Genomic DNA, 14,470 nt, shown 5'->3' with positions numbered 1-14,470 from the left:
TTTTACACTTTTCCCATTGCACAGTCTGACATGTCATGAATTACACGGCCACAATTGTGGTGCGGCTGAAAGTGAGAATGAAGACGAACTGGGAAACTGTGTTGTGTTTCATTTAGCAAATCCTGACCTTGATGCACATTGCGACTGATCTAATAAAACAGCTCATGGCTGTTCCAAATGTGATTGCCTGTGCCTACAATGTCATTAATGTGCATGCCAAGAGGGGATAATGCCACACGCACGCCAGGAGACAAATCCAGTGGGGAGTTTGAGACTGGAATGGCAGTGGAGCAGTGCATGGGCACAAATAAGAAAGGACAGGGCACAGTGGTGGCAATGTAGCCCTTTATATCCAGCTGTGAAGTGTGAATCATTTGCTCTTTAATGGCAATCATAAGTCATTGTGCGGTTGTAATGCACGCCACATTAACAGTGTGGGAGCTGTTAATGGCCAGCCTCAGTGTCGGTGGCTGATCTGTGCCTAATGCACTATAGCTACAGGCTAAGAGAGCTCTCCTCAAACACTACATTCTGCTATCACTCCCCTCTCTTTTAGTCATTACTTTGTTTTCTCTGTGCACTCCCCCAGAGACATGTCTCACACAACTTTGAATGGCTTCAGACAACTCTTTCTGTGTTTGTTTGCCTGATGTTCTGCGCTCCCAGTTTCCCAGTGTCCAGTCGTCCCTATATTTAGCCATGAGAGGTTATAATTGCTCATTACCGTGTCATTTGGTCAGAGAACAGAGTGGGCGAACCTGTGGCAATATCTATAGGCCATGTCCTAAGAAAGCTCCAGTCATTGACAATCTTTACAGGTTGCACACACACACACACACACACACACACACACACACACACACACACACACACACACACACACACACACACACACACACACACACACACACACACACACACTTGAGCACCGTCACCCAGTTCCGCCCCCTCCTCAGGCGTAGGGAACCCCATCTCTCTCTCCAGGGCTGTTTGCTCAATGCATATGAGGATTAGCTAAAGCGATTATCTGGGGCTTTTGGAGTTTTGCGAAGATGAATCATGGTAATGCTACAGAGCCATGTGTCTCGTGCATTCCTAAGCCTCTGTACATTGGTTTTGCAATTTTCCAAACTCGTGTGAAGCCAGTTGGCTTCGCATCACTTCGCCAGGTGGAGGTAACTCGACTACAGACAAATTGGCATAGGTCTCCATCGCACGCAAACACACAAAATAAAACACACAAAGATGTGCCTGCAGCACAAATACAGAAATAGACATAGCAGGGATCTGTGATACACTATGTTATTGGTACAATGTTAAGAGATTATTTCCTCTTCTCTCTTCTCTTTTGGGTACAGACTATGACTTGCAATACAGCGCTAAAACATGTTTGCCTGGAGGATGCTTCAGCTCTTTTCAACATCCGTACTGTACGACAGTTGTCCCTTCTTAGAGCACCATTACCGTGTCCTCTGACCTGCTCTCACTTCCTCTCTGTTGATGTAACACTGTGAAGGATAGGGATAGGTGCTGGTGGTTATTAAAGATTGTGTAAATAAACAAGTAAGACGCGCGAACGCTGGAAGCGAACGCAGCTCGAAAATATTGTGTATTTACGGACTCTGTGTGTGTCTGTGTGTGTTTGTGTTTTGACTGTAGCTGCACTCTGGCGCCCTCTGTCGGCCGCACCCAGGCAGTGCACTGCACACAGACAGACAGACAGACAGACACACACACACACACACACACACACACACACACACAAGCCGAGCAGACTTTCATAGTAAGCTCCACTTGGGCGGAGGCGCGCCTCCTTCCGCGTTCGCAAAAATAAGTGTATATAAAGTGACTAAAGCCACTGCAGGTGTTGACAATTAGTGATGAACTGAATGATGCAGAGCATCGGGTGAATATGGAGCTAAATCATTATATAAACTCCCTTTTAGTTAGCAAACAACATAACACACAGGTAAGTTATATAGCTAGGTAGGTTAGGTAGATATACAAATACAATATACAAGGCAAATCAACATAGAAGTCAACCTAAATAGCGTCAGTCAGATTGGCACATCAAACAATGACACAAGGTTACACAAAGCAGAATATATCAGTAATAACAACGGTGAAAAACATAATTACCTACACATGAAACACACTTAGCCTGCTGTTGGTCAATAACGCACACAGGAACAAAAAGGAATGGTAGAAAAGCAGTATGAAATAGTGTAGAGTCCGTGGTAAAACAAACCTTATATGGGATCTTACATGAGGATGTGTCTTGGACTTTGTTACACACTGCATCCATTCCATCTCTCTATTGATCGTCTTTCCCCTACGCTCTCCTGTTCGCTCTCTCTCTCTCTCTCTCTCTCTCTCTCTCTCTCTCTCTCTCTCTCTCTCTCTCTCTCTCTCCCTGTGTGTTTGAAGGCCAGCAACACATTAGCACTTTGCTTGCAGATGGTGTGTTTTAATTGTGCAGGCATTCGGCTGCTCTGCAACTTTCCCTCCTTCCAACACCGTATTCCTGACTGAACAGATGATCGTGGCCTCTGGATTCTCTTGCTGGTCCAAAAGGCTCTAGAGGATGTTCTCATTAACAGGACTTGTCAGAGCAACCTGCTAGCACTGCTAATTTATTTCTCCCTTTACACAGCACACATAAGTGTTTGCGGACCACACACACACACACACACACACACACACACACACACACACACACACACACACACACACACACACACACACACACACACACACACACACACCTCATGCCTCATTCTCCAAGAGAGCTCCAGGGTCGACTCCTGATAGACTGCCCAACAATTAGCTGCAATACGGCTAGTGGTACATCCCTGTGTGTACTTCTGTTTATGTGTGTGTGTGTGTGTGTGTGTGTGTGTGTGTGTGTGTGTGTGTGTGTGTGTGTGTGTGTGCGCGCGCACACACGCACGCGTTACCTGACAGGTTTAACAATCTCTGCCACTGGAGTTTATGTCTTCACCCCTGTATTGTCTGTCTGTCTGTCATAGTGTCATCGTCTAATCTAATCTAATCTATATTGTACATTCACTCATTCAGAGATCCAGTGCAGGTATCTAGGGCCAGCTTTACTGTCTTGGTTTGGTCATGACCCTTTATCTTAATTGTACCTCTCCTGTGTGTAGTTCTCACTGCTGTGGCTGATATGACACCTGAATTTCTCTTCAGGGATCAATAAAGGTTTATCTTATCTTAAAACACTCAGGCATGCAGTCATGCTCAGGGATTTGTTTTGTTAATGCTATTGCCTACAAGCCGGAGGAAACGTTTACCCGACAGTCTTAAAACCCATTGATTACCTCTCTGCATAGCCCACTTTTGCAGCCTACAGTACAGCTCGATAATGGGAATATGCACACCAACACACACACACACACACACACACACACACACACACACACACACACACACACACACACACACACACACACACACACACACACACACACATCCTTAGTCACTCCGATAACAACGCAAATGAATTCAGGATCTCAAGTTGAAGTTTAATTTCACCTAACAAGTATGACCGTTGCAGTATCACTTTGTAATTACAGTTTCAACGCTGACAGCATTGTAATGACATCTCTTCCTGTGGGTGTTGGTTTTTCCAATAATTGAAGTACACCGTCGTACAGTTTCGTCTTCAGGCAAGGAAATCAATACACAGCGATGTCATTTCACAAACCAAAGACAATGAAAGTGTGAATGAGCCAGTGTATCATTTAATTCTGTGTCAACAGCGAGGTGTTAATGGGACAGACTGATTTGTACAGTACACTGGCTCTGGTTTACTCTGCATCTGTTTTCAGTAGTTTTGCCATTTGCTGAACTCCCATTCATCTCCTGTCTGAGGAAAACTTTGGAATCTCTAATTGCATGGCCTCAAGCTAGTCTGGTCCACCCCCAGTCCCACAGCCTGATGGTCACATGTTCCCAGGAAGAATGTTACTGCGTACTAGCGGGTGATGTTTTTTATTCCATGGTTCCATTTTAGGTTCTGCTCCTCTCCACAAAATTAACGCACAAAACATTTTCTAAAAGATGTGATTAGATGTTGATTAGATTTCAGAAATACAGCTAGCTATTTCCTCTGGCAGCCGGGGAAAACAATTTAATGTTGTCTGTTTCCTCTACGTCTACGCCAACATTCGAGAACAACGTGAAAATGAATTTATCCTTTGAACACGGCACACTTGCTGCATAACCAAGACAAACATTTCTCTGGGAGAGGAAAAAGAAAAAAAGCCGAAATGCTGAATAATTTTTGGTTTGTTGACAAATGCAAATGGTCTTCATTTCTATAGCTCCTCTATCCAAAGTGCACATCCGCTTCTTTACACACACACACACACACACACACACACACACACACACACACACACACACACACACACACACACACACACACACACACACACACACACACACTGACCTTGGGAATGCTAGTCCGGACAAATGCCACATGAGTATTGGTGGTTCCACAGAGGAAACAGGCAGACGGTTGGGGGGAGAGAGAGGGAGGGCGAGCGAGAAAGATTTGAATGTGTGAAAACAAACCCAAATCCTGTGAGATCCAGACACGCTACAAAAGTGCTTAGAGCGGCAGAACGTCGCTCTCTCCAAGTGAAACACTAGACAGCCGTCCTCCCTCCCTCTGTCTCTCCAGCCCTCCTCACATCACCTCCACATTAACATTACTACCACCACCTCCTCTTCCTCCTCGCACCCAGGACGCAGGACCATCAGTCCAGGAGACGCCTGGTCTCTTGTCATGGTCTATTTTTTACTCTTGCAGCACTTTGTTAAGTCGTTTTTCAGCCGTGCGGTCAGACTGTATGTGATCTCTCATGAGGCTCTTGGCATCCCAGGCAGTGTGGGCCCTACAGTAAGTGATATAGGATCTGGGGGGGGGGCAGTAGGAGTCGAGGGAAAGCTAACCTATACGGTGAATATCAAATCCATCATTGAATTTGTACGCTATTGATCCTGAAAATGTGATGAACGGCAACCGCCCCTCGCCCCCCACCACCAACACCCACCCAATAGCCCCAGAAAGGCAGGTTAAAAGGCCACATTGGGTGAAGTAGAGTCAGGACGGCTGTGTTGAAATTAGAGGAGCATGAGGATATGGGCTGTGGTTTGCTGTGCAATTACTTTTCTTTTGGTGTGTGTGTGTGTGTGTGTGTGTGTGTGTGTGTGTGTGTGTGTGTGTGTGTGTGTGTGTGTGTGTGTGTGTGTGTGTGTGTGTGTGTGTGTGTGTGTGTGTGTGTGTGTGTGTGTGTGTGTGTGTGTGTGTGTGTGCGTGCGTGCGTGCGTGCGTGCGTGTGTGTGACTAAACATTATTGTGTACTGTATGTGTAACCTCAACCTCAAGGCAACAAAATTCATTGTCCAACTTTCAAATTCAGACGGATAGGCTATAGAGATAGACATGAGATAGAGACATATTTTCATGAGCTCTCTCTCTCTCTCTCTCTCTCTCTCTCTCTCTCTCTCTCTCTCTCTCTCTGACATCCAGTTTTAAATTTCTTTGCCCAAACACCCAAGGCAGAAGACTGAGGATGAATAATTAAAACAGCACAGAGTGAAGCAAATGCTTCTTTGATTTGTCTATGATTCTTTTTAATCACTGGGATTTACTAAGCACTATGGGAGCATGGGAGAATAGGTCTCAGGAGATTCTTATGATTATGTAATATATATTTGATGGCATGAAATGGATGAACCATTTTCTTCCTTCATATTTACAATGTGTTGCTGTTTGTTTGTGTGATTTTAATTGCAGAAATCAGTGTTGTGTACTTACTATGTGCTACTTTTGACTAGTCTTCTGACTAGTCTCATTATAAGATAAAAATGGCAACACAGGATGCGATCGTCTGGTGTGTGTGTGTGTGTGTGTGTGTGTGTGTGTGTGTGTGTGTGTGTGTGTGTGTGTGTGTGTGTGTGTGTGTGTGTGTGTGTGTGTGTGTGTGTGTGTGTGTGTGTGTGTGTGTGTGTGTGTGTGTGTGTGTGTGTGTGTGTGTGTGCGTGCGTGCGTGCGTGCGTGCGTGCGTGCGCGTGTGCGTGCGTCAGCCATCTTTTGTGCGAGGATTTAAAGTTGGCCATTGAGACTGTGGACTTTAGACTTTTAGGTAGACCATTCCACAACCATTCCATGACAGCTGCTTAGTTCAACAAGGAGTTCTTGCCCATGCAGCTCTTAAATCTGCAAGGTGCAAAGTCTGTACATCCCCCTCTGTTATATAACTGAATAACTACTGTATATGGGTGTCGCTGAACAATTGTTAACTAGGTAAATGGGTACCTTGTTGTTAATTCTATGCACCATACACATTTCCGTGTGAAATACTCTCTTCTTGACTCAAAGCCACTTTAGATTAATAATGTAGGCAGGTAGATGATGTGTTAAAGGATGTAGTTTGAGGATTAATCTAATCCGTTTGTTTTGTGAGGTCTGTAGCTTTGTTTTGAGGATATTAGGGGTGCTGGGGTACCAGGAAGTGTAGTTCTGTTGTTTATTTTACCATAAAAGACAGAATAAACCTGCTTAATTTTACACTGGCTACCTACTGTAAGATGCCACATTCATGCCAACTATATCCAGGATGCACAGCACTCTACTGTACAGGTACTGTAAGCTACACTGTCCAGCTGGACAGTGTTTATGTAACCTTTGAGGAATGAAACACTAATATGCTACAGTATCAATGGCAATACAAGGAAGTAATCAATAATAATGTCCCCCAACTAGTATTTTGATGGACTAATACCACTTAATACTCTGTGTCCCCAGATTATGTTCCCATTTATTTCCTGTTCATTCCTGAGAATTTATATGAAACCAGTTATGCAAGAGCAAGTCAAATTACAGTAAATCAAGGTCTTGATATCGTTGTTTGTTTGATATTGGCCTTGAATAGTTTTTAGTGTGGTTTCTTTAGTCCAGCACTTTGAACATTTTACTTTTGCCAAAGCTGGTTGTGGAATATGATGGTCAACGTCGAACGAAAATGCAACAAACGATATTCTCTCTATATATTCTGCATGTTACTCTACACTACTAGTTTGGATAGTGAGTCAAAGTGACAACGTGTTCCCCAAAGAGAGAGAGAGTGTGTGTGTGTGTGTGTGTGTGTGTGTGTGTGTGTGTGAGAGATATTTAGTGTCCTTTACTTGTTCAGCAACATCTCTTCAGTACAGTGTGTGTTGTATCTCTGTGTTTCTTGGCTCACACATTTTGGGGCTTGTTTCAGAATGGGGGAGTGGATGTCAAGGTGCTTTCATGGGCCTCCGGGAGAAATGGAGCGGTGTACTAGCCTCCCTGTTGGACAGCAGAGATTGGCTTCACACATACAGTACACCTCCAACTCATAGCATCCATCAGTTGTGTTTTCACTCCGTCTGTGATCCATCCATGCTGCACAAGTGATGCTGCTGGCAATAGTCAGGCAGTCACCAAGCATCCAACCCATAGTACTCTGCTCTGATTAGACCTGGCTGTGGTCATTCTCCTCTCCTTTCGTCTCCTTTATCGCCTCTCCTCATTCCATCCTCTTCACAGTTCTCTCTTTTATCACTGTCAGTCTCTCTCTGTTGCTCTCTCCCACTTCTTTAATGCCATCCATCCATCTCTCCATCTGTCTCAGTCTCTCAGGAGGCCAGCCCAATTAACCTGTTTAAACAGCCATCTGAAGTTTACATCCATTCCAATCCATTCATTTCCCCCTGTACCAGCAGTTATCAGCCACTGGAGTGGTGTGGTGGTGTTTACCTGCAGGAACACAGTTGCTCTCTCGCTGTATTTTGGAATTTTCGCTATTGTTTTGGTAGACGGGACGCATTTGGGAGTTACCTTTTGAGAGCTTCCAGCCAATAACAGCGCAAGGGTGTCCATGGGGATTCTATTTCAAACACCCGTATGAATTGTTTGTTAATGGAAACTGAGTCAATCTATGAAACAAGGACGAATGGCATAGATGTCATTGTGACTGGAGAGCTAGGACGTGGCTTCTGTGTTCATGATCTGAGAAGGATCCTGGAGGAAAGACACAGAAGTAGTGCTGTCAAAGTTAGCGCGTTATTGACAAATGTATTTTTCTCGCATTAATAAAAAAAAATGTAATAAAAAAAACAACACCTTTTTTACCCTTAGAGGCATCCATAGGTCTCAGATTCATATGGGCTTCCTGATCTGAACACTCCCTCTGCGCATCTAAACCAATCACAGCAATTGAGGGGCGGGATATACGGAAATTTCAACCAATCACATCGAGCCACTGGAGTGGTGTGGTGGTGTTTACCTGCAGGAACACAGTTGCTCTCTCGCTGTATTTTGGAATTTTTGCTGTTGTTTTGGTAGACGGGACGCATTTGGGAGTTACCTTTTGAGAGCTTCCAGCCAATAACAGCGCAAGGGTGTCCATGGGGATTCTATTTCAAACACCCTTATGAATAGTTTGTTAATGGAAATGCAAACGAGCACCCGTCCCAGGTCCACCATGCTCTCTCTCTCTCTCTCTCTCTCTCTCTCTCTCTCTCTCTCTCTCTCTCTCTCTCTCTCTCTGTCATTATCTCTGTCTGTCTGTCTGTCTGTCTGTCTGTCTGTCTGCTTGTCTGTGTGTGTCTGTATCTCTGTAATCTCTCAAGAACAGATTCTGCTCTCCGCTTGAATCTGTCGGGGGGGTTCGTCATATCGCGTACGCACTGGCCTACAAGTGGGCGTGCCTTCAGATCAGGAAGCAGGCCGCGCTTTACCCAATCAAATGTAGTGGGCGGGATTTACGTGTGTACCGATCCTTCCCCACTAGAAACAAACCGAAACTCATTTAACAATAGCGTCCTCGGAGGAGACAAAACCACGGAAAGATATTCACATTTTAACTTGCTCTTTCATCATAGAAACAAGTGGGCTTATAACCAAAACGATCCATGTTCTCTGGGAGAAGTGGTGTTAGTGTTCCGTGTAGAAATATTGTTAGTGGGAATGAAAACATAGTCGCACCACCGGAAGTGAAAGGCTGAAGACAGACCAAAAACCCGGTTTCCTTGCGCACGGGTGCCCCATTTAGCTCCCCAGAGCTAAGTGAAAGAGTAAAAAACAGCAGAGGGCGCTGTTTTTCCTTTTTTATTTGGCGATGGGTTCCCAGATTGGTATCTCTGTCGCTCTCTCTCTCTCTCTCTCTCTCTCTCTCTCTCTCTCTCTCTCTCTCTCTCTCTCTCTCTCTCTCTCTCTCTCTCTCTCTCTCTCTCTCTCTCTCTCCTTTGTGTTATTTCCCCTCCATCCTGCTGTCTCTCTGATTGCTCTACTCTCTACACACTCTCTCTGTCCTCATACATCTTTTGGCCCTTCATCCTCTTTCTCGCTCTTCCACCTCCTCCTCACCATCATCATTCTGTCACCACTCAACTTTCATCCTCTCCACAATCGCATCACTTCTCTCACAGTCCTCTCAACACGTCATCTACTTCCTGTCAAGTTGGACCCAAGAAGGTCATCGCTCAACCTTCTTGTCCTTGTCAAGTTGGAGGGAGTTGAGAACTCTAATTGAGAGAGAGAGAGAGAGAGAGAGAGAGAGAGAGAGAGAGAGAGAGAGAGAGAGAGAGAGAGAGAGAGAGAGAGAGAGAGAGAGAGAGAGAGAGAGAGAGAGAGAGAGAGAGAGAGAGAGAAATTTAAGACTGAATAGGAAATAGGAGTCCATGTGAGTATATGCAGTTCATATTGATAGAGAAGAAAGAGGAAGATGATTGGCCAGTGGACATAGGGCTATGTCCATTTGTGATATTTATCAGATCAATGCCAGAGAATGGACGCACAGCTCTCAGCTTGTTATGTGACAGCTCTCAGCTTGTTATGTGCAGCACTGGCCCAGTGGAGCTTTTTTGGAAGATTGTGGGTGTGTGTGTGCGTGCGTGCGTGTGCATGTGCATGCGTGCGTGTGTGTGTGTTGGAGAGGAGATGAAATAGGTGCTTCATCCCTAATCCCCTTCTTCCATAATTGTACCATAAGAGCGCTTGCACACTATATGTTGTGTGTTGGTACCAAGCCCCCAGAACCGCGGTGGATTAGTTAAGCTGCCGTCTCCTGGTGGTCAAATCTGGGATTGCAAGACTTCGGCATTTAAAATGCTAATGCGCATGCTTCTATCATCTGAAACGCTAGTGCGCCTGCTCTATTGGCTCCAGGAAGTAGTGCTGGTGAGCAACTTTCATTGGAATGAATAGGTGGGGCCACGGCCGTCTGTTCTATAGACATATACTGTAACTCTATGGTTGGTACACATTCTTAGACAGACGCACGCACGCACGCACGCACGCACGCACGCACGCACGCACGCACGCACGCACGCACGCACGCACGCACGCACGCACACACACACACACACACACACACACACACACACACACACACACACACACACACACACACACACACACACACACACACACACACAACACACCAATACAAACAAGGCTGTATTCCAAGCACACCATTTTTGATATGCTAAAAAGTAACCAAGTCCCCCCGCCCAGCGGTGTGAGAGCACAGCAGAGGGCCCTCTGCCAGCCTCAGCCGCAACTCTCTACTGCACTGCTGGCCATGTGCCAGACTGAGAGAGAGATGTGAATGATTGGAAGAGAGAGAGAGAGAGAGAGAGAGAGAGAGAGAGAGAGAGAGAGAGAGAGAGAGAGAGAGAGAGAGAGAGAGAGAGAGAGAGAGAGAGAGACTTGGAGATATGATGACCTGCCATGGCAATGTGCTGGATTTGTACTTCCTCTTTCTAATACAACCGAGCTCTCATCTTCGTCATCCTTTACATGACACCCCCCAACCCCACTCTAAACCCTCCATGCCTAGTAATCTCCCTCAGAGGCTCTGACAAGGAAGGAGGAAAGCATTAGACAAATGATGGTGACAAACAGAAGTGTCAGGAACCAATGGTTTTCTTTTGTTTTAAGAAATCAGAGAAAAATAAAAAGCAGACAGGTGAACATGGTATGTACTTTAATCCACCTGTTCTGTCTCACACTTCCAATGCCAGGACACAGGTTCCCTCTGTAAACCTGCTACAAGGTGTTGACAGAGTGTTGTTGAGGAGGCCTTATATTCTGATCTGGGCTGGCTGTCTTAAGCATCATGGCTTCAGCCTCAGAGAAAAGCTAGTGCTGTGCTTAGATACAGTGTATTGAGCACCGACAGCCTCATGGCGATACAACAAGGAGCAGGATTTGCTTGCACTAGTGAAGTCTCGCTTGAGGGCCCAAGGGGGTGAGAACCGTCTGCAAGGCCGTGTTGAGTTACAGCCCTTCGGCCCAAGGTTGCCGTCTAGACATTTCTAAGCCCTGAGAGACAAGGCTGGCTCAGTTGATGAGTTGGGAGGAGGTCAGGTTAGAGCGAACTAAGGGGCGAGGGAGGTCGAGGTAGAACAGTCCTAAGGCCAAGTAAATGAGCCAAGCTTAGCAATTATTCAACTCTTCATGGAGTATGGGAGACGCTGCTAAGCCAAGAAGCCCTGAAAATACCAGAAAAATCTAAACATGAAATATTTCTCACTACATTTTCTATTGCTTGTCTTCACCATCTTAATTTTTTGGAGTAATTGTACATTACATGACATTTCTGTAGAAGATGAGACTTTTTAGTGTCTGGGGAGGTAAATATTTTCTTAATTTCCTTTTCCACATATCCAGAGTCAGTGGGTGTATTCATGGAGGTTCATACACCACTGGTTGGAGTCAGTAGTGTTTGTATCGATGGAGGCTCCATGACTTCACTTAGAGTTTGATTCACTCCCTGCTCAGACGTCCTAATGGGCTTTTACACTGCGCCACTTTAACGATTCTGTGTAATTAATGGACGTAGATATAGATGTATTTATTTATACAGAGTGCAGGGCGATGCTTTTCCCCAGGGAATGAAGAGCGCTTATTGAATAGAGATAATCGTTATCATTAACATGGATCTTGTAGGACCCACCGTTATGGGTCATTTAACATCATATTGAATTAAAACTGTAATTTCTCTCAATACACTGAGAGGACACATTAATGTATGCTGCCTTTGTTGTGTGTGTGTGTGTGTGTGTGTGTGTGTGTGTGTGTGTGTGTGTGTGTGTGTGTGTGTGTGTGTGTGTGTGTGTGTGTGTGTGTGTGTGTGTGTGTGTGTGTGTGTGTGTGTGTGTGGTGTGTGTGTGTGTGTGTGTGTGTGTGTGAGTGTGTGCGTGAGCACGCGCACCTGTGTTGTATTTAGCCTGTATTTAGATGCCTTACTTAATAATTTGTCTGTATTTATGGTTCATTTCTTCATAATATCTGAACATCTCTCTCTCTCTCTCTCTCTCTCTCTCTCTCTCTCTCTCTCTCTCTCTCTCTCTCTCTCTCTCTCTCTTTCTCGCTCTGCAGTGAAGTTTGACGACTGCATGGGGAACAATGGAGTGGTTTTCAAGAGCAGCGATCCCAGCTTCAGCGTGCGGACGGACGGATCTATCTTTACTCAGCAAGACGCCGCCAGCCTGGATGAACCTGTCCAGTTCAAACTGACCGCCAGCGATCTGCAAAAACACGTGTGGGAGACCGTGGTGCAGCTGGCCTTGATTGACCCGCCTTTACCCCAACAGAATGGCAATGAGGTAGGCTAAGTTCACACACGCATTTGTATGCATATGTACACGCCACACACATGCATACAGACACCCAAATCGTAATGACTGATGAATTAGTTAAAATTGAGAGAGACAGACAGACAGACAGACAGACAGACTGACTGACTGACTGACTGACTGACTGACTGACATAGGGCTGTACCACATGGATCAGAGTGATAGAATCATCTTACCATTGGTGGAGAGTACCGCTCCACTCAGCTGTTATATAAAGAGCTGGTAGAGACTCCTACTTGGACCGCTGCTTCTCCACCATGTCTGATAAACAACACCAGCACCGCTTCATTGGATTCATTGGATAGACAGACGATTGTCAACTGGATAGTAACTGTTAGTGGACCGTGTTGCTAACACAGCACAATGGACCGTTCGCTAAGCCCCAGCCCCCAATAGCGATTGTCCAATGCTAGCTCAGCAACCGTTGCTATTCGTCATTAGGTCACCACCAGAAACAGTGATTCCATGTACCCAGATCGGATGGAGGGGGGATTTTACATCCCTTTTACCGCGTTCAAAAACGGCACTGAGAAATGCAGGCTCTGGCTGTTTGTTGCTTTACACACACACACACACACACACACACACACACACACAGCTTAATGCTGGGGAAAGTACACGGCTCACCCTCCCAGGTGATGATAATAATACTAATGATTATAATGACTGAATCGTAAAAAAGCTACTCATTGTAGAGAATAGTCAATTCATTGTATTTTAGGGTTTTGCTTTTTTTTTTGGCTCCAGATAGCATGAGAAAAAACGGGAGCATGAGTTGATTTAGCTCTTATGACCCTTAATTATGTTCCATAATATGTCATTTGTCATCTTGTAGCAGTTACTTTTGTGTCCACCGTGCCCCGACACTCCTCTGTAGCATTCAGTAGAACAACCGGAAAGTGTCTCATATGTTAATATGAGACACTTTTGCAATTACGTACCCTATAAGCCCATCCCAAATCTGTTTTAACCACTGGTAATGTTGTTTATATGAGCCACTTCACAAACATTAGCTATCATTCAGCAAATGTTTTATGGCTCAAATAATCTGTGTTGTGTATGAACATGCTAAAAGAGCACGTTTATTGAATGAGCTCTAGTTTTTGGTGAATGGTCAACTGAAAGTATCCACTAATGAATGTGACTGTGAACCCTTGCGAGAGTTAATAATACCCACTGTTGCAAGTTGGTGAATGAAGCGTTGTTTCAGTCAAAACAGCAGGACCTCTGAATACATATTTTTGTTTCTTAAAATAAAATAAAAAAATCACACCCAGTGTGAAGTGGGCGGTGTGGTCACAGTGGTCATCACAGTGATGGAAGTGATTCACTTAAAAAAAACATAATGTTTCTAGCCAATCACAGTCCTGAATAGAGTCATGGTGGCCAATCACGGTGCAGGGTTAGGGGGGTACAATGGTGGCCAATCACAGCGCAGGGTTGGGGGGGGTGCAAATGTCCAAACCTCACATATAGGGGCGGTTGCACCGCCCAAAAAAATGTCCTTTTACCACTTTATGGCTCGGCTGAGAGTATTGAAACAGTGGAGGTGTTTTTATGTAGTGATGTCAATGTTGGATAATTAGGTCGTTTTCTGTTAAATGTATGTGCAGTGTCTACAGGCAAAAGGAAAGACAAAAAAAAACAGAGCAGATGGTCAATACAAAGTGTTTAGTGTGGTGAGTAAAGTTTATTAGCTTGTACACCGGCCAGCTTTGGAGTGGCCTCAGAGAAACACGTTCCAGGTAGAGTTGGAGGATAGCCCAAGAAT

General features: G+C 45.0%; 1 protein-coding gene across 1 annotated transcript in view; it reads left to right on the top strand.

Annotated features, from left to right (window-relative positions):
• Positions 1-1,052: 1,052 nt before the first annotated feature.
• Positions 1,053-14,470, top strand: part of LOC311054076 (cadherin-4-like) — a gene marked incomplete at its 5' end in the record, with an annotated part of 117,848 nt that continues 104,430 nt past the window's right edge. Inside the window, 4 exons of the mRNA XM_084069956.1 lie at positions 1,053-1,175; positions 4,706-4,800; positions 4,908-4,924; positions 12,443-12,669. Coding sequence (XP_083926082.1) covers positions 1,053-1,175; positions 4,706-4,800; positions 4,908-4,924; positions 12,443-12,669 — 462 coding nt within the window. The remainder of the gene's footprint in view (positions 1,176-4,705; positions 4,801-4,907; positions 4,925-12,442; positions 12,670-14,470) is intronic.

This window comes from Gymnoscopelus microlampas (assembly GCF_963454915.1).
Source record: "Gymnoscopelus microlampas genome assembly, chromosome: 10".
Classification (NCBI taxonomy): domain Eukaryota; kingdom Metazoa; phylum Chordata; class Actinopteri; order Myctophiformes; family Myctophidae; genus Gymnoscopelus; species Gymnoscopelus microlampas.
This window is presented reverse-complemented; position numbering and strand designations above follow the sequence as displayed.